The 25,057-nt window shown below is 41.1% G+C and overlaps 1 protein-coding gene across 1 annotated transcript in view; it reads right to left on the bottom strand.

Annotated features, from left to right (window-relative positions):
• LOC308105817 (inactive dipeptidyl peptidase 10-like) overlaps nt 1-25,057 on the bottom strand; it is a gene marked incomplete at both ends in the record, with an annotated part of 142,989 nt that overhangs the window by 58,693 nt on the left and 59,239 nt on the right. Inside the window, 4 exons of the mRNA XM_080456742.1 lie at nt 59-133; nt 811-905; nt 7,222-7,317; nt 10,518-10,626. Of these exons, the coding sequence (XP_080312868.1) occupies nt 59-133; nt 811-905; nt 7,222-7,317; nt 10,518-10,626 (375 nt within the window). The remainder of the gene's footprint in view (nt 1-58; nt 134-810; nt 906-7,221; nt 7,318-10,517; nt 10,627-25,057) is intronic.

Here is a 25,057-nt window from a genome sequence, read left to right on the forward strand (position 1 = left end):
CGTACAAACAAAAAAAAACACACACACGTGTAAAACACAAGAATATTTGAGTTCTTACCTGCCTGACGTCATATCCCAGAAGCACGAAGTTCAGATCTGGAGACACTGCAAACTTTGTGGCCTTGAAGGTGGGCTGTGGGACAGAGTGAAACGGGGTCACACTTAGGGGGTACAGTATACTTTGGCTATTCAAAAATAGCAGATCTACAAGCTCATATGAGCTTGTAGATCTGCTATTTTTCCGAAACATTTTTAAAATGAGTGCAAATCTTTGACTATATATATTTTTTAAGCAAACCGTTTTAAACTCAAATCTTGCCTCTGGGGGGGTCCCTGGAACAACATAGTTTGAGATGGGGGTCTGCGGCCAAATACATATCATTTTGGGTGGTCCTTGACATGAAAAGGTTTGAGAACCACTGATGTTATAATAGCAACGTACGTTTAAAAAAAAAGAAAGCTGTTAGGATTTAGAAGACATTTGTAGAATCCCCCGAAGCAAAGATTTGAGTTACAAATGTTCGCTTTAAAACATATTATATTCAAAGATTTGCACAAATGTTCATGCTTTTTTAAAAAAAAATGCAGATCTACAAGCTCATAGCGTGGCACTCGGTGCCGCGCTATGAGCTTGTAGATCTGCTATTTTTGAATAGCCAAAGTATAAGATAATGGTTAAAGTGGTTACATTTTCACAGTTTCTGGCAATTTCCGAAAATGTATAGGCTATACTTCTTAGTTTGTACTTTTGAATACTTGAGTATATATACTCTGTCCACCGCTGGTCAGGATGTTTCTGAGTATACTCACAAATGTGGTGTTTTTCAGCAGGACGTCTGTGTCGTTGCTCTGCGTGTTGGCTTTCACAACATCTCCGTCCCAACTCCTAAAAATGAACTCCTCATCTGAACATGAGAGAGGAGGGAGGGACAGAGAGGGGAGAGAGGGGGAGAGAGAGAGAGAGAGAGAGAGAGAGAGAGAGAGAGAGAGAGAGAGAGAGAGAGAGGGAGAGGGAGAGGGAGAGGGAGAGGGAGAGATTTGTACCTGAGATTTCAGTTATAGGCCCATATATAATGACTGGCATTTGACAAGTCGTCAAATGGACGACAAAATGCCTCTGCCTCTAAACAATGAGGCGCACACAGGTGGAAAAAGAACTCAAATGTTTTACTTAAGTAAAAGTATCAATACTGCAATGTAAGTCTGGTGTTCAAAATTTACTCGAGTAAAACTACAAAAGTATTGGTAAAGACAAAGGGAAGGAAAGATGGATTATTACAGTCGGACACCTTTTTTTTAAGAAGTTTGTCACACAAAACATCAGTGGTGGAAAAAAAGTACTCAACATTTTTACTTACAGTAAGTAAAAGCATCCCTACTACGATACAGAAATACTCTGTTAGTAGTAAAAGTCCGGAATTCAACATTTACTTGAGTAAAAGTGCAAAAGTATTGATATCAACATGTTATAAAAGAACACAAAGTAAAGTAGCCATTGTGCAGAATGTCCCAAGTCCCAATAATAGCAGATCTACAAGCTCACAATGCCTCGCATCGCGGCACATTGTGGAGCTTGTAGATCGGCTCTTTTCAAAAGGCCGAAATGTATATAGGGCTGAAGTGTGTAATGCATGTTTTGTACTGTATTAATAGTCTAAATCTGCAAAGTAACTAGTAACTAAAGTTATCAAATAATTGCAGTGGAGTAAAAGTACAAAAAAAAGTACAAACAATTCCGTAAAAAGTTACAATTTCCGGGGTCTATCCTTTTCTGACGGGCAAGGCATCATTCATAGGGTAGCAGCGCCGTCTGGTGGGAAGAAAAAAAAAGGTCAAACCCAAAACTTGTCAAAGTCGTCCTTGGCACTCTGGACCTCGGGCCAACTGACGAGTGTACTCGCCCATGGCAGTCAATGAGTTAAAGTACCAAAAGTAGAAAGTACTCGATGCAGAATGTCACCATTTCACAAGTTTTCAAATTTAAAAATCTTTTGAAAATAGCCGATCTACAAGCTCACAGCGACGCATTGTGAGCTTGTAGATCGGCTATTTTCAAATAGCCAAAGTTTAAACAGGGCTGAAGGGATAATTTTTAGTTTTGTTATAATAATCAAAATCTACAAAGTAACTAGTAACTAAAGTTTTCAAATAATTGTAGTGGAGTAAAACTACAATATTTGGATCCGAGTTGTAGTAGGCCTAGAGTGGATGTAAAAGTACTGAATATTGGAAATACTCCAGTAAAGTAAAAAAAATACCTCAAAACTGTACTTAAGTACAGTACTTAAAGGGATATTTCACTTTCAAAAAAACTTTGGGTAATTGTATCGTCTACTCAGGCTTTTGTGAGCCCCCCAGACCATTTTTAAGTTGCTTGATTCAGTATTTAGATATTTGATATTCATTTTATCCCCTTCCTATACAAACCCATTATAACTTCAAAATACATTTTTAACATGTTAGATTCATCAAAAACACCCGTCCTTGGTTCTGGTGACTCACCCTGCCCTCCTAATATGCGAGGGGGCCGTGTTTTTTCGATTTACTTTTCTCATTTATTTGTAATATCTTTTTGGGAAAATGAATACATTAAATACAAAAAAATAAATGAAAAAAGTAATTAAAAAAAACATGCCCCCCCCCCGCGTATTAGGAGGGCAAGGTGAGTCACCAGAACCAAGGACGGGTGTTTTTGATGAATCTAACATGTTAAAAATGTAGTTTGAAGTTATAATGGGTTTGTATAGGAAGGGGATAAAATGAATATCAAATATCTAAATACTGAATCAAGCGACTTAAAAACTGTCTGGGGGGTTCACAAAAGCCTGAGTAGACGATAAAATGACCCAAAGTTTTTTTGAAAGTGAAATAACCCTTTAAGTAAATGTACTTAGTTACTTTACACCACTGAGCGTGTCACGGCGAGAAGGATGTGGTTTAGCTGTCTGCTGCAGTGAGCCAGCTGTTGAAAGCATCAAGGCAGACGTGAAGCTTTCCCCACGAACTAAAGAAGGCATCTGGAGAGAGCTGCTAATTGAGACAACGACATCTGCTACCTGGTGGCTATTATACACCACCTGCCATTATGTATGAAGTTCATTTTATACATTCTTATACCACGTTCTGACAAAATAAAATAAATAAATAAATACAACGGCCGATCTACAAGCTCCCAATGTGGCGCGTTGTGAGTGCCGTCTAATTCTGATAGATGTTTAAAGAATATGTGTGACCTTAACGTATTAGTTTATATTTGACTCAATCTCAACCGAAACCAAATCTCAAGAGTTTTACTCAAAAGGCATTATTTGCCATCTGTTAACACATTTAGCGCCAGAGGTAGTAAAATAGTAGTAAAATACCCCTTTATTTTTAGTTTCCTACATTTTTGTTTTTAATTATTTCAAGATGAAAACATGTTTTACAAAAATGTTAAACTTAATTTAAAACTAACTCAACTTTTATCAAAATAATTTTATTAAAAAAAAGAAAGCAATGAAAATAGCAGATCGAGCTATAAAGTTATTTTTCCAAATTTGTTTGGGAAATTTAGGATTTTAAACACAGGGAGCAATTAAAAGAGTCTTGCAAAGGGACACACATAAACACATTGCTGGCCTGGGACCATCAGGGCTTTTGACTCCGGGCTCACTAAGCACTCAGCTATGACTACCACAGAATTGCATGAAGAGAGGGAGGTGATAGACAGATATATTTTCAAACTTTCAAAAATGTACACGACGAGGACCCGGATGTAAACAAAGGGTGTGTGCGCGATGGTCGAGGGTGCCGTCTAACGACTGGAACTGTAACATTTCTAACGCGATCCGCCATTGCAGAGAGATCGTGCGTCAAAAATGTCTCGTTTTCACCACTGTAAAAAGATATGGAGATAGGGACCTTTTTCTCAAGATCCTATCATTGGATTGGAAGGGAGGTACGTTTTTTGGACTGGATTCACATCCGTCCATTCCCTTTCACAGGGTCCGCGGATCATTCCTAAGTTGCGTTAGAGCGCCCCCATGTGGAAGAAAATATATAATTAAAAAAATTTAACCCACGTAGATCTCCGGTTTTGACACTCAATGTGTTAAAGCTCGAGTAAATCAGTAACGGGTTTGATCTACTCGACACATTTAGATCACAATGTTGTATCTATTCATGTATGTATATTATTTACATTTTTACAGATGATACAAAGCGTTTTGGGAGTAAACCTGAAGGAAACCATATCAGACCCTTGTGCTTCAAACATCATGAACAACACATAAAGTAGCTCTCTTTTTCTGTGATGGATAGAATACTTTAAGGGCTCTCTGGTGAACGTGTGAAAGTGGAGTGTTTGTACTGGAGCTGTCGGGCCGTCTCGCCCTTCCATCTTCCGACAGGACGACTTTACCACCTCCCCCCCCCCCAGTCAAACTTCTCTTTTCTATTCCCGAGGGGTTTTTCAAATCAACACGAACGCCATTCCAAACGCTGCCTTCTCTCACGGCCGCGTCTTCAAGTACTCTGACATTTTCCCTCCGATTCTTTTGCAGTGGGGTAAAGTAACTAAGTACATTTACTCAAGTACTGTACTTAAGTACAATTTTGAGGGGGTTTTTTTACGTTTAACTGGAGTATTTCCAATTTTCTCTACTTTTACTTCTACTCCACTACATCTCAGAGGCAAATATTGTACTTTTACTCCACTACAATTATTTGAAAACTTTAGTTACTAGTTACTTTACAGATACAAATTATTAGATTATAAAACATACAATAACCACTTTAGCCCTATTATATATATATATATATATATATATATATATATATATATATATATATATATATATATATATATATATATATATATATAGGCTATTTGAAAATAGCTCACAACGCCTCGCATCGTGACGTGTTGTGAGCTTGTAGATCTGCTATTTTCAAACATTTTAGTACTTTTTCTTTTGGTACTTTAAGCACATTTTGACACCGATACTTTCGTACTTTTTCTCAAGTATATTTTGAATTCCGGACTTTTACTCGTATAACGGAATACTTCTACATTGCAGTATTGATACTTTTACTTAAGTAAAACACGTGAGTACTTTTTCCACCACAGTTCTTTTGTGACTATAGCTGCGGTGAAACTTTTCCTGCGAGGGACGTTGGATCGTCATGACTCTGAATGCTATTGAAAAGTCGCAGTGACAATTTGCTGAACACAGAGACGGCGTTGAAACTTCTCTTCTGGGTTTCTTTCTCACTGCGTCTTTGTCTTACTTTGTTCAGTCTCTGCACGTTGTGTCTGAGTCTGACTTCACTTTAATCCACTAAGACCGGGAACGCATCCGTGTCATTTATTTATTTATTTGGCTATCCAAAAATAGCAGATCTACAAGTTCATGGCGCGGCACCGAGTGCCGCACCATGAACTTGTAGATCTGCTATTTTTGAAAAATCATGAAAATGTGTGCAAATCTTTGACTTCTACAAATGTCTGCTAAATCCTTTTTGTTTTGCATGTTTCTACAATATCAGTGATGCTCCAACTTTTCCATGTCAAGGACCCCCAAAAATGATATGTATTTGGCCGCGGACCCCCATCTCAAAATATGTTGTTCTAGGGACCCCCCACCCAGGGACCCCCCCCCCCCCACCCACCCACAGATTGGAGTTAAATTTTTTCGCTTTGAAACATAATATATGATATATTCAAAGATTTGCACAAATGTTCACGATTTTTCAAAAATAGCAGATCTACAAGCTCATAGTGCGGCACTCGGTGCCGCACTATGAGCTTGTAGATCTACTATTTTTTTAATAGCCCAAAGAAATCTTAAAATGACACACAGATGCTTTCCCGGTCTTAATGGGTTAACATTGGCAAAGAAATAAAACCTGCGTTACATAACCGAGTGGCGCAGTGGTTACATTTAGAAAAGGACATGTCGAGGAGTGGCAAAAAAATCAAGATATCTTCTAACAGACACATAATCCAGCTGGTGCTGAAGTACTCTAGCCTGGTAAACCCTCCCTCCGGAAATCTCAATTCCATTTCATTTCAGGAGTGAGTCTGGCCTGATCCGCCTGTCTGCAATATTGGCTGTGCTGGAGTTGGGCGGGAGTAATACCGTTGACTGACAACCCCTTCAGCCAATGATAATTTTTCCCCTTCAGCCAATCAGCAGTTCACCAGTCTTAATGTGACGCGACGGGACTTTTGAGACAGCCATACCCAAAATGGGTTGCCTTTTTCGGGTACAATGGTGTCACTGCCCGCCCCTACCGGTTCTCTAATTATTATTTTTTAAATAGGCTTTGTCATGATTAATTGACCACATATATGAAGTTAAACAACTAAATTCTATCCAAACGATATCTTATAAGTAAATTCCGTGCCTCAAAATAGAAGTTAGAGAGCTTTTTGAAGTAAAAAAATAGCGGAGAATTGGCCGCACAAGAAAAAGATGGCTGCCGTTCGTGTTTTGGGCTCACTCGAACTCGCCACCTGATTGGCCAACGTAAGCTGTCAATCACAGAACAATGGCGACGACGCTGATAGGCGCGGCCGTTTGGCATACACAGCCAATATTGCAGAGAGGCGGTTCATGCCAGACTCACTCCTGAAATGAAATGGAATTGAGATTTCCGGAGGGAGGGTTTACCAGGCTAGAAGTACTCCCCACCACTGCTAAAGAGTATCAGTGCATATTGTACATGAGATTAAGGTACAAAGAGGATGACAGTGCATTATTCTTCCATTTCTCTTTTTTATGGAAATAACAAAGACAATGGAGCTTGTTGCACAAAAAGTTTGTAGATCTGCTATTTTCAAAATATTTTTTAATACATTTGAAAACGTGAAATGGGACATTTCACGTTTCACGACATTACACGACATTACTGAGTACTTTTACTTTTGGTACTTTAATTACATTTCGATGCCAATAATTGTAGTATTGATACTTTTACGTATGTAAAGAAAAATCTGTATTTTTTTTCACCACTGGGCACGCTAATGACTAATTTCTGCAGGAGGTAGTGACTCATGTTTCCTCTATTCCAAAGCATGAAGGCAGTGGAAGAGGCAACAAACACAATAAACATGGGAAGAAAAAGAAAATGGGAGTTGAAAAACAAATGTTTTGTGCAGCTTGTACAGTTGGACAATGTCAAGTTCAAGTGTAAACTAAAGTCATGATGCTGGCGTTGTAGATCTACATTACCACGTACCACTGATCCACCTGGCCTCAGGATCATGCACTTGGAAACGTCTCTGAAAGAGGTCATCCAAGGTCAAGTGCGAGCCAACAGATTTAGAGCCGTCATCTATGGAAGGAGACAAAATAAGATTATTAGGTTATTGTATGTTATTATATATACTTTATATCACTATACGTATCATCATATATCAGTGGTTCTCAAACTGTAAGGGCTAATTTGGGTAGGTGTAATTTGGTTCCATTCATATGGACTAAAAACGTGAGGAGCCAATTAACCAAGTTCCTGTCTCTAAAACAAAAAAAAGGAGGTGGTGCCCCCAGGGGGCAAAAACAAAGATTATTATTTCTTTCTCCCTTTTTTCCGAATGGGTTCCCAGATTGCATTTAACACATTCCCTGCCATTGACGGAGATCTCCGTCATAAAAATAAAAATAAAACAACTTTTTTTTCATTATTTTTTTCACACAGAACCAGGAGATAACGTGCTCCAAAGATGTACTGCTCCATTCACTTCCTGGTTAAAGTATTTGGGAAATATCCTCCTGTGTTTTACCATGTATTTCTGGCGAGACATGCTATTTTCAACGGCGTATGACAAGCCGTTGAAAATTGCATTTTTGCCACTACCTTTAAGAGAAGACTGCGCAAGCCATTATCCCCAATCCAATCTTACGCTCTCCTTAATCCCTGTCTGCAGTGTTGCCTGGTCTGATTATTATAAGCCACATTGGGCTTGTTTTTCTGTAAAGTTGCTTGTAAATAATGGTGGTGAGCTTGTAGATCGGCAATTTTCAAATAGCCAACATATATAAATATGCACATTGTTTAATGGGTGACATGTATAGGTTTGAAGTGCTCATGTGGCCTATTATAGTGGCTTCTTTTGGGCTTTTTTTTCATAGACCTGGTTGCTCGCAAATTCTGGCAACCGCAACAGCGCACTGTGGGGATTTAACATGGAAACCACACACCCGACGTTTGATTTCTAATCTCTAGTGTTTGATTGCCTTTCAATAAAACCACATTTGATAGACATACGTACCGCGCTATGAGCTTGTAGATCTGCTATTTTTGAATAGCCAAAGAAATCTAAAATGACACAGTTGCGTTCCCGGACTGAATGGGTTAAGATGCGTCTAAATAAGTAATAAAGTAAAGTAATAATGGGCATAGTACCCTAAGTACTATACTAAGTACTCTGACAAGGTGGAACAGGGTGCATAACCAGAGGGGCACATGATCCCAACGGACATCCACCAACATGCCCCTATATGGCTATTATATGTTGATGACATCATGGATCTCCATCAAAGGGACACAGGTAGACAGACAGATGCAGAGAGATCCATATATGGGCATAAAAGGGACACAGAAATTGAACCCGGGTCCGAACGGACACGAGGAAGATTTAGAAATGACCGGACCCGGCCCGAAGCGGGACGGAGGAAAACTATAGACCCCGGTGTGCAGGAGTGTGCTCTGTGTTCCAGACAGAGAACATTTTCGCCAACTTTCTTACCGTCCGTCCCCACAGATAATGACCACAAACATGCTCCACACAGATGACGTTCCAACTTCCCGGTGGCTTTTGTTTGCAAAGGCTAAAATCGTCACCTTGCTAAACTAATGGCCTAAGAAGTAATTTTTTGAGGAAAATGATGTTTTTTCCTAAGTCAGCTCTTCATGACACTGGCCACCTCTGGTAAAATCGCCTAATATCCTAATTGAAAAGGATCATGCCCTTTTAGTATAATGGCCTAACTCCCTAGTGTGACTTAGGCCAGGTTTAATCCTATTTAAACCTATTTAAATCTCTTATGTTACATAACTGACAGTGTTATTTTTAAATTAATAGTCATAATTTGTTATAAACATTTTGGGTGAAATGATTAAGAAATATCCTATAGTTTTGATTTGGATCAGTTTTTTATTTTTCGTGAAAAACTTTAAAAAAATGACTTAGGCCATTAGTTTAGCAAGGTGACGAAATGTAACTTAGATAGCATGTTAAGACAGATACCAAGTCATTGTTGGCCTGGCATCCTATAGTGTATATAGTTTATATAGTTGTAGAGAGCATGTTATGTAGACAGATACCAAGTCATTGCTGGCCTAGCATCCTATAGTGTGTGTAGTTTCAATGTACAGGCTGATGATAGTTTCTTGGTTTACGAATGCATTCGTTATTATTAGATTATTGGCTTACTTATGTATTACTTTATTATTATTAGATTACTAGTTTTATGCATTTGATGTAGTATGTGTATTATGATGTATTATGATGTATTATCTTGTGTCGCTCTGGATTAATGCCTAGTGTCTGCTAAATGCCTAATCTGTAAACTGTTTGCGTGTCACCTCGTTAAAACCTCCATGGTGTTCCACAGCGCAGAGCGCTTGAGATTGGCTGCGTTTCAATCGGCTGTTAATGTAAAGCATGGCTCCTTCAGTATGCGAGACCGGACAATATGGATTTCGGAGTGTGATTACAACGCATACGTCTCATTTTAAAACCGATGGTTAAAGAGTTTAATATAAATAGTATTGTTTTATTAAAAGCTGGTCATCGGATCCTCAGGGGTCCATCCATTCCGGATCGACCGACCAAGACACGTGGCTATCGAAACCGATCCGACCCGTTGCCAGAGGGAACGGCCCAGTTCTCGGTTCCGGGCAGACCCATGCTATACCCTCTAACAGACACACGGGTAAAACAGGTACTCATAGCACCCGTTGTACACAGAGTTTTGCATAACTGGAGGGACATGCGTTTCCCAACGAGACCTCAAAATTGTACTTGAGTACAGTACTTCAGTAAATGTACTTAGTTACTCTACATCACTGCAGAGACAGAGCATAGGAAGCCAGACTGAGGCAGGTGTATGAGGTGGAGCGAATGGGTGATGAAAGCTTCCTCTGATGAAATTGACTTCACCACTTAAAGGACCACTTCACCCATTTTTAACCTATCTTCATATAATTGGTCCTCACTAATGCTCATTATAATATTATATATCTTATCTTCATATAATTGGTCCTCATTAATGCTCATTATAATATTATATATCTTATCTTCATATAATTAGTCCTCATTAATGCTCATTATAATATAATATTCTAAATTATATTCATATAATTGGTCCTCACTAATGCTCATTATAATATTATATTCTATATTATCTTTATATAATACGAATAGGGTGAAAGTGGTTAACGTTATTTTGATGCTATATTAACTGATTTTGCGGGGGACCCCGAACCCCACTTTGAGAAGCCCTGGTGTAACAGTGCAGTGATTGGCTCACCTTTAGACAGCAGCACGATGGACAGACCAATGAGAGAGAGCACCAACACTATGACCAGCAGAGAGATGCCGATCCCCTTCCAGTTCCTGTCTGGTCCAATGTCTATGTCCTGAGGAACAGACAGACAGACAGACAGACAGACAGACAGACAGACAGACAGAGACGTTTCATTTAATTTCAAAGCTCAAACCTTTATCCTCAAAAGCAGTGGTAGAAAAAGTACTCAAATTCTTTACTTAAAGGGGAACTTCGCCGATTTTGCTGCCCATAGCGTCAAATGACGTTTTCCGCGGGTTCTCACCTATGTCCGCACTACATGGTGTCTCAGTGAGACCAACCCCACACACACCCCAAGGGGTGTCTCCCAAAGAGTGGGATCAGCCTTCTTTCTCCCTGATCGCGTCGGTAAACACTCCGTGGGAGGAATACTAACACAACAGATATTTCTTTGAACCATAAAACACAGAAGAGCAGCTCCACCGCAGAGGAATTCAACAGGCTGTATGCTGAAATCATGCTGGACACAGCTTGGATTAATTACTTTATAGAGTAAGTAATGATTGCTGTAAACGTTATGCCAATTTGACATAATAATCCAAGTGTAATTGTACTTGATTGCTTTAATGTTAGAGATTAATAAAGTTAGGGTAGTAGTATACAATGTGTAGTTGACTTCTGATAGACGCATGCACGCAGAGCAGTGTTGTTTACATTGTCGTTCCATAGCTAGCCAAATGCAAAGCTAAACCACTTGTGTGACAAGCCAAATTTATGCTTTGTCTCTTGTCAGATTTCAAATATAAAGTGCTTACGCCATGGCCACGGATGTTACAATTTGAATCGGCTGGGTGCAAGTACCCGTATCTTCCGTATTGTTTAAATAAAAGCATTTTAATCTGATCGGTGGTCATTTTCTCATAAACCTCCCAACCGATCGCATAAGGGTCGCATAATAAATGGCCACTGATCGGATTAAAATGCTTTTTTATTAAACAATACGGAAGATACTGGTACTTAGACCCACCCGATTCAAATTGTAACATCCGTGGTCATGGGATAAGCACTTTTTATTTGAAATCCGAACGTTTATGTAGATGTACGGATTGTACATGTAGAAAGTGCAAACACCAGGTTGAAGTTCCCCCATGACAGTCATGTTTCAGGGCTACGTCGCCGGGTCCCGAAAATAGCAGATCTACAAGCTCACAACGCGTCAGACTCGACACTTTGTGAGCTTGTAGGTCTGCTATTTGCGGCTTGCATGCAATATTAGTATAGATTAGGCTTCACGTGGGATGATATCTATTTAATCTACAAGTGTAATCTAATGTGTTCTTTTCAACAGGACAGAATGTTGTTTCGCCTGCCTGCGGAAATGGAGTAACGTTCGGCTGATGAAGACCCCTGGGACTCGCCTTTTGAGATACAACCATATTCTTTTTCTAAATAAAACGATTACATTTACACCCTGCTTGCTCTACTCATTGATCACGGTACATTCTACATTGTCTAAGCATTCATAATGACAAAATGTGAACCCCAATTCTATAAGGGTTCTTTTGAACTGTTTCATGATAGGAGATGGTCTTTCATTTGGCAGAATGGTACATAATTGCATTACAGATATAATAGTGAAAAACTCTTGTACATTCTGTTAGTATTTACTTCTACATGTAATCATAATTTTTCTGGGGACCCCAGCACATTGGATTCAACTTTACTGGTCTTAGATACAATAGGCTATAGTAAAACCTAATATTATCCATATACACCAATTGAAAGCATGAAACGGTCTCATTTGAAAAAAGAGGAAAAAAACGATTAGGCTGTGTGTATGACAAGAGTATTTGAACATTAGCATGTCATTCTAAAGTAATGCCCATGTTTTCTATAAGTTTAGTCCAAAGAATATAACTGGAAATGACAGTGAAACATTATGCTCTCAGAAATAAGGAGTCACACATGACATGAGTATGAAACGTTTTGTTTTATTATTATATTGTTGACTACTATGCTGCATCTCCATGGATGTCCCGACTCCCAAGTAGAAGATGGACGTCACGTCACCAGCACCGGACTGTCTACATGGTGGGATGGAATGTAGAAAAAAAATTGATGCACGTGCGCGCACACAGACACACACGTTTAGTGTTACTATGCTAATTTATACATGATATATTTAGTTTACTATAAGATACAATCAAATCAATACAGAACACAATAGAACAGCAGCCAAGACTAATAGTTTCACCTTGGCTTGCTGGCGCAACAAAGACACGGTGATGATGGGACTGACATCCTGGTATAGATATAGCAAACTTGCAATGGGTATTTCACGTGATCCAAGAAAGAACATGGCTTCGATGTCGTGTTTTGTGATCCAAAGGTAGACAAAAAAGTCGGAAAAGTTGGAACGTAACATTCAGTGTTGCCAGATCTTGTGAGAGAAATAAGCAACCAGGTATATGAAAACAAGCCCAAAAGAAAATACCTGTGCCAAGAGCACTTGAAACCTAGACATGGGTTATTTGAAAATTGCCGATCTACAAGCTCACAACGCGTAACGATGTGACGCAGTGTGAGCTTGTAGATCTGCTATTTTCCAAAAAATCTTGAGGGGAAAAAAGTGCAAAATGTGGAATATTTTTTAAACAACACATTTTTGGTAGGGTCTCCCTGGCAAATATGTTGGCGCGCAGTGCACAGATGAGGGTCCGTGGAAAAGTACATGAACATGTTTGAGAACCACTGGTTTAAACAACAATCAAAACATTTGGAAACGAGCCCAAATATCAACTACATTTTAGAAACCAGCCGCTTATAATAAGCAGACATGGCAACACTGGCCAATGCAATGTGCTGTATGTGTTTGTTGATGTTGTTGTAGTGAGAACTGGGAGGGGAAAGTTACAACGTAGACCACGCCCCCACGCAGCCTCCTCCCCACAAGGAAGTGCAGTGCCCCAAAGCATTGTGGTCATTGTAGTAATGCAGCCAAACCCCAGTCATCCAGTCAAAGTCAAGACTTCTATATTTTTCTGGCCATAGGGTGCAAATTTGAAATTTTGCTACTGTTATCTACTATATTATAATAGATCATTAATATATATATGATTAACATTGAGTGACTGCAAGTTCTTCCAGGGGTGTAATGCTCCTTTAAATAAAAGTACCAATACTGCAATATAAAAATACTCTGTTACAAGTAAAAGTGCAGAAGGCAAAATGTACTTGAGTAAAAGTACAGAAGTATTGGTATCAAAATGTACTTAAAGTACCAAAAGTAAAAGTACTAATATGTTTGAAAATAGCAAGTATAAAATAGGGTTAAAGTGGTTAATGTATGTTTTATAATATCATCATTTATATCTGAAAAGTAACTAGTCACTAACTTTTTCAAATAATTGTAGTGGATTAAAAGTACAATATTTGCCTCTAAGATGTAGTGGAGTAGAAGTAAAAGTACTGATAATTGGAAATACTCCAGTAAAGTAAAAGAACCTCAAAATTGTACTTAAAGGGATACTTCACTTTCACATAAAATAAACATTAAAAATATATATTAAAAAAAAATGAAAGAAGTTATGGCAAAATAAAGGCCCCCTCACACATTAGTAGGACACTCTAATGCGTGAGGGGGCCATGAATTTTCCATTACTTTTTTCATTTATTTTTAATATATTTTTTAAATGTTTCCCCCCGCCGAAAGTGAAGTATCCCTTTAAGTACAGTACTTAAAGTAAATGTACTTAGTTACTTTACACCACTGCTCAAAAGGCACTGAGGTTACCCTCATGTACAGTAGTAGTAGATTTATTTTGGTCATTAAAAGTAAATTATAAACAGTGACGTTGAGCGACCAAAATTAACTACAGTGTTGGCAGTTGACCCTGCCACTGCCACTACAAAAACATCTGTCGTTGGACGATGCAAAAACGTGGATCCACGCTTTTGTTTTCTCTCGGCTTGATTACTGCAACGCACTTTACTCTGGCCTGCCAAAGAAAACAACTGACAGATTACAACTTGTTCAAAATGCGGCAGCCAGAGTTTTAACTAAAACTAAGATGAGAGAATATACTGTATGAGTCCAGTTCTAGCTTCCCTACACTGGCTCCCGGTTGTTTTAGGATAGATTTTTAAATGATTTGACTAGTTTATAAAACTCTAAATGATCTGGCACCTTTCTACCTCTATGACTGCTTGCCTAGATATGTTCCAAACTGCCCCCTCAGGTCTTCTAGTGTTGACCTGCTTGAGGTGCCTACAATGATATATAAACACAGTGAAGCAGCATTCTGCTTCTACGGGCCGACAGCCTGCCACTGCCTCAGAGGCAATTATTATACTTTTACTCCACCACAATTATTTGAAAACTTTAGTTACTAGTTACTTTGTAGATTTAAATTATTATATAGAAACATATAGATTACCCACTTCAGCCCTATAACATTTCGGCCATTTGAAAATAGCCGATCTACAAGCTCACAATGTGTCGCAATGCGACACATTGTGAGCTTGTAGATCTGTTTTGGACACCGACAGAGACGATATGAAGGAGATCTCATCTTGAAATGTTGCTTAGCTACAGGTTGTCTTGCTCAAGGACACTTCAGCACGAAGCCAAGGGGGAGCCTGGCAGGGATCGAACCCTGCAGGAACCTACTGGATTGACTAGCGGCCGCTCTAACCTCCTGAGCCGGCGCGCAAATATGCCGTAAAGTCAAAGGAAGTGGTGGGAAAAAAAGTACTCAAATGTTTGACTTAAGTATAAGTAGCGATACAGCAACAAAGTCTGGGTAATCAAGATTGTATTGAGTAAAAGTACAAAAGTATTGGCTTAAGTACTCATTATGCAGAATGTCCCGTTTCACAAGTTATCACATGTATTAAAACAAGAATAAATATGACTTGAGTCATATTATTAGCGGCTGCATGCTGTATTTTGTCACTGTGTGTGTGTGTGTGTGTGTGTGTGTGTGTGTGTGTGTGTGTGTGTGTGTGTGTGTGTGTGTGTGTGTGCCGTGTGTGTGCGGCTTGTCAGCGTGTGTGTGTGATTGTTATCATAGACCTGCTTGTTTCTCGCCAAACCTGGCAACATTGAATGTGCGACTCTAAATGCCAATTATATTTTTTATATAAGTGGTGGCAACATTTTTAGACACCACACAGGTCTTCCTAACAATTGCAAAGATTAAAGTAACTAACGGTGAACATGGCCAAATAATAACTTAATAGCCCAACTAGGTCTGAGGAAGCACGCTAGCATTTAGGCTAACTCTATAGCCTGACTTCTCGCCAAACCTGGCCACATTGAATGTGCGCTGCTAAACGCTAATTATGTTTTTTATATAAGTGTTGGCAACCTTCTTAGACAACACACGGGTCTTCCCAACAATTGCGAAGATTAAAGTCAGTGTGAACATGGCCAAATAATAACTTAATAGCCCAACTAGGTCTGAGGAAGCACGCTAGCATTTAAGCTAACTCTGTAGTCTGAAGCTACGTTGCACTTGCAGCGTACTGTCATAGAGTTGTTGAAGAAACTAAGGAGCCTTGATTTCCTCAGGGAGGGGAGGGGTGGTACTGCGGAGGACGGGCCGTCTCCCCATTGGCTTAAACGGGGAAGTGTCCCCATTGGCCTAAAGGAGTGAAGGACAGCCAGGACAGCCAATGATGAATAGGTGTCGAATAGGTGTCGTGGATGATGATGTGTCTGTCTCTTTGTAGAGCAGCCTGGCAGCTGCTAAAAATATTTAGGAAATAGCAGATCTAGAAGCTCACTACGCGTTGCATGGCAACGAGCTGTGAGCTTGTAAATCTGCTATTTTCAACTAGCCAAAGTTTAAATAGAGGTGGTTAACATATGTTTTGCAATAATAATCTAAATCTACAAAGTAACTAAAGTTTTCAAATAATTTTTGTGGAGTAAAAGTACAATATTTGCCTCTGAGAAGTAGAGGAGTAGAAGTAAAAGTATCTCAAGTAAAGTAAAAGTACCTCAATATTGTAATTACTTGAGTAAATGTAATGAGTTACTTTCCACCACTGGTCAAAGGTATTACGGTGCTCTAAAGGGATAGTTCACCCCCAAAAAATATATTTTCCCATGTATTAGTCCATGTAATTTGATGACGAGCGGACCGGTAGGCAGCGGTTCCGGTAGGAGACACAAAGGAGACTCTTTGTGTCTCCTACCGGAACCGCTGCCGGTCATCAAATTATTCTCTTAGGAATGAGACAAAAACAAAAATATATCCATGAATTCAAGTCTCCATGGAGTGACTAATAGATAGAAAACAATAATTAATTTCATAATAATCCAATGTGCAAGTGTGTGTGAAATATATCAATATATCAACCAATAACTCATACCAAATATCAACAACGTTTTAGAAACAGGGACAAACCACAACCACCAGTCTTTACAAGCACCTTCACAGAAAAACAAGGGCAATGTCGCTTACAATAAGCAGACATGGCAACCAATCATGATGCGTTGCAGAGCCTTTTTTTTCCAAACACGCCCCCTTTCCACAGCCACTTCTCCACCGTATATATATATATGTCACAGGGAAATTGGCATTCCAAGGAAATTGAAAAAGGAGCGCTGGTTTTTAGGCGCGGGGCTTCGGCGCGAGGCGGGGCTTTTCGAGACAGGGTTTTTGACACGAGGAGGAGGAGGAGGAAGCTACGCTAGGGGAATGCTGACCACGCGTTCACACGCACACGTGATAATAGTTATTGTCCATGACGGAGGCGCGCCGAGAAGGCACGCCTGAGCGCCTCCAGGCGCGAGTGCCCGCGCCAACCGGCCGATGTTCTGCTAGTTGAATCAGCGCCGTCCGAGTTGTAAACCGATAGGGGGAGAATAGATCTTTTCATGGATTACTATCCACGTGTGCTTGTGTGTGTGTGTCGTGGATAAACTAAAACAAATGTTAAAAGCCAGAACACAATAAAATTATCTTAACAGTCATGCTTTCAATAAACCAAATTGAAAGCATGGCGCGTGCGTGTGTGCGCGTGTGCATGCGTGCGTGCGTGTGTGTGTGTGGTGGGGGCATAGAGTTAAAAGGGGGGCTACTCTGTGTGGAGTTTGCATGTTCTCCCCGTGTCTCCTACGGTAGTTAATACCCTCACAAAAACATGTAGTAATCCTGGTCGCTATACCGCCTCCCCCATGACAGCCGGGGCGCCTGATGGAGGGGAAGGGAACTGGTTGGAATAACGTGTTCCTTCCACGCGCTACGTCCAACCAGGGAAACTCCCCCCTGTCAGGTGACAAGAAGGTCAGTTGGCTCTCATGCCTGAAGGAAGCATGAGCTCGGCCCTGGCCTCCCTAGGCTGTGGGGGTCTGGTGTAGTGCTGGTGTAGGGCAGGTGTAGCGCCCAGGATCACTTAGGAAATTGGCACCGGGTGACAAAAATGGGTTACAAAAATCGCGGGATACATTTTTTTTTTTTTTTAAAAGGGGGGCTCTAGTCTAGTGTGGCTTGCATTGCCTTCTAGTGTCGGTTCTACAGAATTGCCTGGGGGGGGGGGGGGGGGTGAAAACGAGCGATCCTTTTTCAATTTCCCTGGAATGCCAATTTCCCTGTGACATATATATATAAATGAACTGTAGTGCACGCCCACAATTCAGTCTGAACACATCCCACAAATGGACCGGGTGTTTCATAGAGTGTTTCACACACTCTCAAAAAGTCCTTTTGGGGGTGAACTATCCCTTTAAGCAGCCAGCAACAGGACACATACAGTATGTAAACGCTTCCATAGAAGGACTAGACAATGCAACAACAGAAGCTCAGCTGGGTTTTTTATCCCCAAAAGAACCCGCCGTGGTTCTCTTTTGGACCCGGCCCGGCGCCGTTCAAAAAGAAAAACCCATCAAAGCCGTCTCTCTCGTCTCTCCCCGTCCATCCATTATTCATCTTCATCTGATTTCCAGTGTCAGAGCTGCGTTATAAATAAATCCATCTTATATACAGAGCCCTGAGCAAAAAAACAGCAATAACCATCTGTTTATTCATGGAGCTATTTGCCTTCCCCCAGCCTTTTAATTGGGAGTATAATTCAAAAGATAAATATCCCAGAGGAAGTCCCAGCCCCAGCCCCCCCCCCACCATTTCCCCGTTGCACCTCCACTCCCCGTAGCGGGGCCACTTATTAGCATTCAGGATGAATCCCAGGGGAGAGAGAGAGACTTATTGGAGGGGATTGTTGAGGAGAAGAAGACGTTCTCTTCTCCCCTCCTGTGCACCTCGTTAGACCCTGGAGAACATGGCATCTCATTAGACCAGTGGTTCCCAAACTGGGGGGTCCCCAAATGATTTTGGGGGGGGTCCCCGGATGAGTAGCTTAAAATGTGCTAAATTGTTTTCTCACTCACCAGTAAACAAACCAACCAAACGGGCCAGCCTGACATATTTACAATGAGGCCGATACGGAAGAGAGACAGTTCATATGAATGGCCTGTAGGTGGCCTGCAGGTGTCAGAAAGAATATTCTCTCATTGTAAGCGGATGGGTTTTTGATGAACTTTAGACTAGATTTCTTACCTTAATAAAAATGGTCATAAATACTATATGCTTCCAGTCGCTAGTTTAAAGTCTCCTTTCAATCATCATGATATGCGTTTTGCTAAATGATGGTCCCATTTATTCTAAAATGTAGGATAAAGTAGGCTATGCTCCAGGAGGGGCGGGATGATTTGATTGACAACCTACACAACCAATAGCATTCATTCCCCGCCCCCACTCTTGATTGACAAGCTACCCAACCAATAGCATTCTTTGGGGATTGTTTTCCAGTTCCCTGGTCACATGTCTGGTGACCCGCCCCCGCATTGGTCACATGTCTGGTCTCAAGCAATAGCGTTTGGTAGCCGACGTGCTCGATTGTATATATTAAAGATGGCGGATTGCACACAGCCAAACAATAGGCTTAATTTTCGGTCTGTAGAAAGCAGAGGTGTGGCTTTGCCCATCTCTTTTATACATTCTATGAAACCAACACACAGTATAAGTGTATACGGGGTATATCTGCACATTTCTAAAGTTACAATTTAATGACCTTTAAGACCTTGTTTATCCAAATTGGCCAAATTGTCAAATATGACGTACAGTCGTGGTACATGGCAGATAAAGGCAGCGGTACGACCTGATCTGAGTCCCGGGTTCGGTTCAGCGATAAGAAAAATCTGAATTAAAAAAATTGGAATCTTGCATAACGATGATGTCACTGGTGGGTGGGTTTCTGAACTGTCCACAGACCTCCTCGGAGACACAGACCAGGTAGCCAAAAATGGTGCCATAACTTGAGTACATGTACTTAGTTACTTTCCACCACTGCTGCTCATAGAATCTGTCGGGATTGTTTATGAGCTCGACGGTGGAAAGTCTCACTTGGTTTTCGTCTCTTTTTGGTTTCCTGCTGAGGAGACAGTCGCAGGAACAGGTACACCGACGCACCCCTGCTGTGACCCAGCCGGCGACGATGATCTTGTTTCACAGTCACACGAACACAAACACCCGTCAAACACCCAAACATCAGGTTAGACACCGAGTCAAACGCAGAGAAGAACAGAGGAGGATGCGCCGAACGCCGTTTACACTTCCTGTCTGTCACTATATGTGTCACTCAGTCCATGTTCTTGTTCATTACCGCGACCAAAACCTTCTCATCGGCTTTGGACCTTCTGTGTACGTTGGTATAGAAAACAATAGAATAGCATAGAATATATTAGAATATAATAAAATAGAAAATAATACTTTGACAGTTTTCAAAAGCATCACACAATGCCTTTAAAAAAGACGTCAACATGGATATCGTTCTCTGTCGGTGGAAACCTCATTATGTCCAAAACCAATCTGGGAACCCATCGCCAAATAAAAAGGAAAAACAGCACCCTCTGCTGTTTTTTACTTATTCATTTGGCTCTGGGCGGAGCTGAACGGACGACCCATGCTCAGGGAAACCAGGGTTTTTCGTCTGGCTTCAGCCTTTCACTTCCGGTGGTGCGACTATGTTTTCATTCCCAATAACAATATGTCTCCACGGAACACTAACACCACTTCTCCCAAAGAACATGGATGGTTTTGGTTATAAGCCTACTTGTTTCTATGATGAAAGAGCAAGTTAAAATGTTACTAACTTTCCGTGGTTTTGTCGGCTTCGAGGACGCTATTGTTAAATTAGTTTCGGTTTGTTTCCAGTGGGGAACGAACGGCACACACGTAAATCCCGCCCACTACATTTGATTGGGTAAAGCGCGGCCTGCTTCCTGATCTGATGGCACGCCCAATGGTAGCCAATGTGCTACGGGTTGTCAACACGGCTACAGACAGATTCAAACGCAGAGCAGAATCTGTTCTTGAGAGATTAGTCCATAACTGACATCGAGCTTGCAGATCTCTTACTTTTGATGATGTTGTGAGACGCTGCAGTATAATTATACAAGTAGGGCGTTAATTTACCAAAGAACACAAAAAGTTAGAATATGGAGACAAGAGGTTTCTGCCCGACAGAAAAGTGTAACGTAAAGTGGCAACGCGATCGCCGGCCGGTCGCTATAGAAGGAGGAAGTGAAACAATAGACGGTATAAACATCAGAGCTTACACACCGAAGGTGAAATCTTAATCACTCTGAACACAGAAACCTAATCTTCTTCTTATCTCGTCTTCACCTGCTAAGCCGCTTGCCCTTGGTTCAGACACAAAGGGGTGCGTGCGTGCGTGCGTACGTGCGTGGGTGCGTGCGTTGCGTGCGTGCGTGCGTGTCCCTGACAGGCAGGGGAAGAAGTGTCACTATACTTCTGGACCTGATTAACCTATTAAGACCGGGAAGGCACCTGTGTCATTTTTTTTATTTCTTTGGGCTATTCAAAAAATAGCAGATCTACAAGCTCATAGCGCGGCACCGAGTGCCGCGCTATGAGCTTGTAGATCTGCTTTTTTTGAATAGCCCCAAAGAATAAAATGACACAGATGCGTTCCCGGCTTTAATGGGTTAAGAAGGTGAGGACGTCTAATGCAGAGCGTTGCTCTTTGTGTGTCAACGTCCCGCAGGCAGAGGGCTGGCAGAGGGCTGGCAGAGGGCTGGCAGAGCGCTGGCAGAGCGCTGGCAGAGGGCACGGTCATAAATCTTTGAGGCGCTGCGTGTGGAGCTCAGGCCCCCAGAGTTGCTGAGAAACATTGAAGCTGCCACCCCAGTGGCCAAAGCTGGAACTACAGGCGGGGAGAAATGCATGCACCAGCAAAAAATACTGAGATATTTATATAATATAAATATATAACATATTATACATAAATACATATTCATTTGCATATAAACATGCATCTCGAGTGTATTTAATAAATATAAATATAAACACAGGCTCGTTCATGGAGGTAGGTTGTGACGTAGGATGCAAAAAAGGACACCAGTGCGCATGCTCATAACTCTATGGCTGCTCAAAACGTCTCAAAAACGTCTCAATAATTCTACTTCCGGCAGGCTTCCGGGTGCTTCAAAACGCCACTGAGCAATTTCATTGAAATGAATAGCTGGGGGCGGGGCAATCCGCCCTCTAGTTATATTATACCTCTGTGGTGGAGCTACACTGTCAGTTGGCAGACTTACCAATCACCATCTGCTCTTCCAGAGTGAATCATGTCCCACTGTGGAGCGTGATGATGCCAGTCTCCTGAACCATACCTCCTCTGCACGAGCACAACGCTAGGGTTGGCAATATGAGTACCAAAGTCTGACGTAATGTACGCACCCTACCTGGGTCCGGTGTCCCCATTCTGAATTCCCATAGACGTGTTTAGTATCGCATTATATAAGAACTGTGTTCCAAAAATAAACAATTGATCCTGGCGGTTTGACTCTTATGGATATGAAGCATCGACTGACGGTGAGAAAACGCTAACGTTACCGCCACAGAATTAATACAATTTTGGCCAGAAATAGACTGTATCAAATATGAGTGACTGACTAGGTCAAAGATACAGAGCCTCCTCCCTGACAATATTGGCGTTGCATTGTGAGCTTGTAGATCTGCTATTTTCAAATGGCCAAAACGTATATAGGGCTGAAGTGGGTAATCTATGTTGTCACTAGTAACAAAATAAATCCCCAAAAAATTGTGGAGTAAAAGCAGTGGTGGCCTAAAGGTTAGAGGAGCGCCCTCGTTGCCGGAAGGCTGCCGGTTCGAATCCCCCGACCGGCAGGAAAAATCTGGGTGGGGAAGTGAATGTTCACCACTTCCCCAACACCGCTGAAGTGCCCTTGAGCAAGGCACTGAACCCCAACTGCTCCAGTGGAGCTGCTTAGTGGCCAACAGCATAAGACTGTGGTTGTACTAGTCAGCTCCCAGGTTTTAATGTGTCTGTCTGTGTGTTTCTATGTGCAGGGCGTTGCTGAAAATGAGCACTTGTGCTCAGCTACTACCCTGGGTAAATAAAGAACAAAAAAAAGTATAATATTTGCCTCTGAGATGTAGTGGAGTAGAATAACAAGTATTGAACATTGGAAACACTCCAGTAAAGTAAAAAGAATACCTCAAAATTGTACATGAGTAAATGTACTCAGTTACTATATACCACTGGGAACAACAATGGCCTCCATTCAGTCCATTGCCATGAGGTCTAAACAGAACCTCCAGACAGAATGACAACAGAACAGTCTCTGTAAAAAAACACCCAAATAAACACACATAATGCCTTTGAACAAAGACAGCCTGTAGTGGACGGACGGGAGCCGACAGACACCATGAACTGACAGGAAGGCAATAACAGTCTGATAAAAAACATCCCTCGGGCTGCATTTGAGAGATAATTCACTTCATGGCATTTGAGTCTCATGAAAGCAAGGAGAGGAAACGCTCTGCTCAGCTGGCTATTCAGAACTTTAAATATTAACAACAGCAGCGCAAGGCGTTGTGAGCTTGTAGATCTGCTATTTTTGGCCAAAGCTCTCTTCAGAATAGTTACGTTTTTTTTTTTTTTTTGTCGCATTCCTAAGCCAATAGTTTGATGACCAAGCGGACCGGTAGGAAGCGGTTCCGGTAGGAGACACAAAGGAGACTCTTTGTGTCTCCTACCGGAACCGCTGCCGGTCATCAAATTATTGTCTTAGGAATGAGACAGAAACTAAAAAATATCCATGAATTCAAGTCTCCATGGGGTGAGTAATCAATAGAGGTGAACTATCCCTTTAACCACATGAACCCTAGCACAGGGGACTTCAACAGGGGATCCGGGACCCCTAGGAGGTCTTCAGAGTTACATTAAAACATTTGTTTTACATTAACCACTTCAACCCTAACATCAGTATTCTGAGGAGAACTTTGGCCAAAAATTGCAGATCTACAAGCTCACAACGCCTTGCGCTAGAAAAAAAATCATTTTGGGGGTGAACTGTCCCTTTAAAGTCGTTCCCCATGCTGGTTTGGCTGTTCATACTCATAATGAGTGTTGGTTTCTCATAATAAGTGTTGGTTTCTCATAATAAGTGTTGGTTTCTCATAATAAGCGTTGGTTTGTCATAATAAGCGTTGGTTTGTCATAATAAGCGTTGGTTTCTCATAATAAGTGTTGGTTTCTCATAATAAGTGTTGGTTTCTCATAATAAGCGTTGGTTTCTCATAATAAGCGTTGGTTTGGTTTCTCATAATAAGCGTTGGTTTGGTTTCTCATAATAAGTGTTGGTTTCTCATAATAAGCGTTGGTTTCTCATAATAAGTGTTGGTTTCTCATAATAAGCGTTGGTTTCTCATAATAAGCGTTGGTTTGGTTTCTCATAATAAGCGTTGGTTTGGTTTCTCATAATAAGTGTTGGTTTCTCATAATAAGCGTTGGTTTCTCATAATAAGTGTTGGTTTCTCATAATAAGCGTTGGTTTCTCATAATAGTGGCGAATAGTCTCCTGGCTGTTATCAGTCAAATGAAGCACTGCAGACCATCAGCCACGGCCAGCCAGGAGGAGGAGGAGTGATTTAATATCAGTGTGTCTTGTCTTGGCCTTGGGGAGCTGTGATATGCTTTGTGATCAATAATAGTCTGGCCGTTAACATAACCCTCTTATTGTAATGGAAGCTCAGCATTCTGCCCAGTAATTAGGGCGAACCCTTCTATCGCCCTCCCTCCCCGTCAATGCCACCGGAGGGGGGGGGGGGGCGGGGGGGGGGGTCATAATAACATTACCCATCCCACCTCCTTAGTTTTTTACGTTTTACTTAGCTTTTCTAGTTTGGTACTTATGTTTCTGTTCAGTGTGTTTTTTTTTATTATCAGGCATTAGTTGCCTTCTTGAACCTAAAACCACTTCTTGACTTAAACCCTCTAGTGTAAGAGAACCACACTCTAGTTACAACTACTTTGTAAAGTAAAAGTACATGCAGAATGTCCCATTTCATACGTTTTAGAATGTGTAAAAATCATTTTAAAATTAGCAGATCTACAAGCTCACAACGTGTCGCTATGCGACACGTTGTGAGCTTGTAGATCGGCTATTTTCAAATAGTCAAAGTAAAGGGCTGAAGTTGTTAAAATCT

The sequence above is a fragment of the Gymnoscopelus braueri genome (genome assembly GCF_963280865.1).
Source record: "Gymnoscopelus braueri genome assembly, chromosome: 18".
NCBI lineage: Eukaryota > Metazoa > Chordata > Actinopteri > Myctophiformes > Myctophidae > Gymnoscopelus > Gymnoscopelus braueri.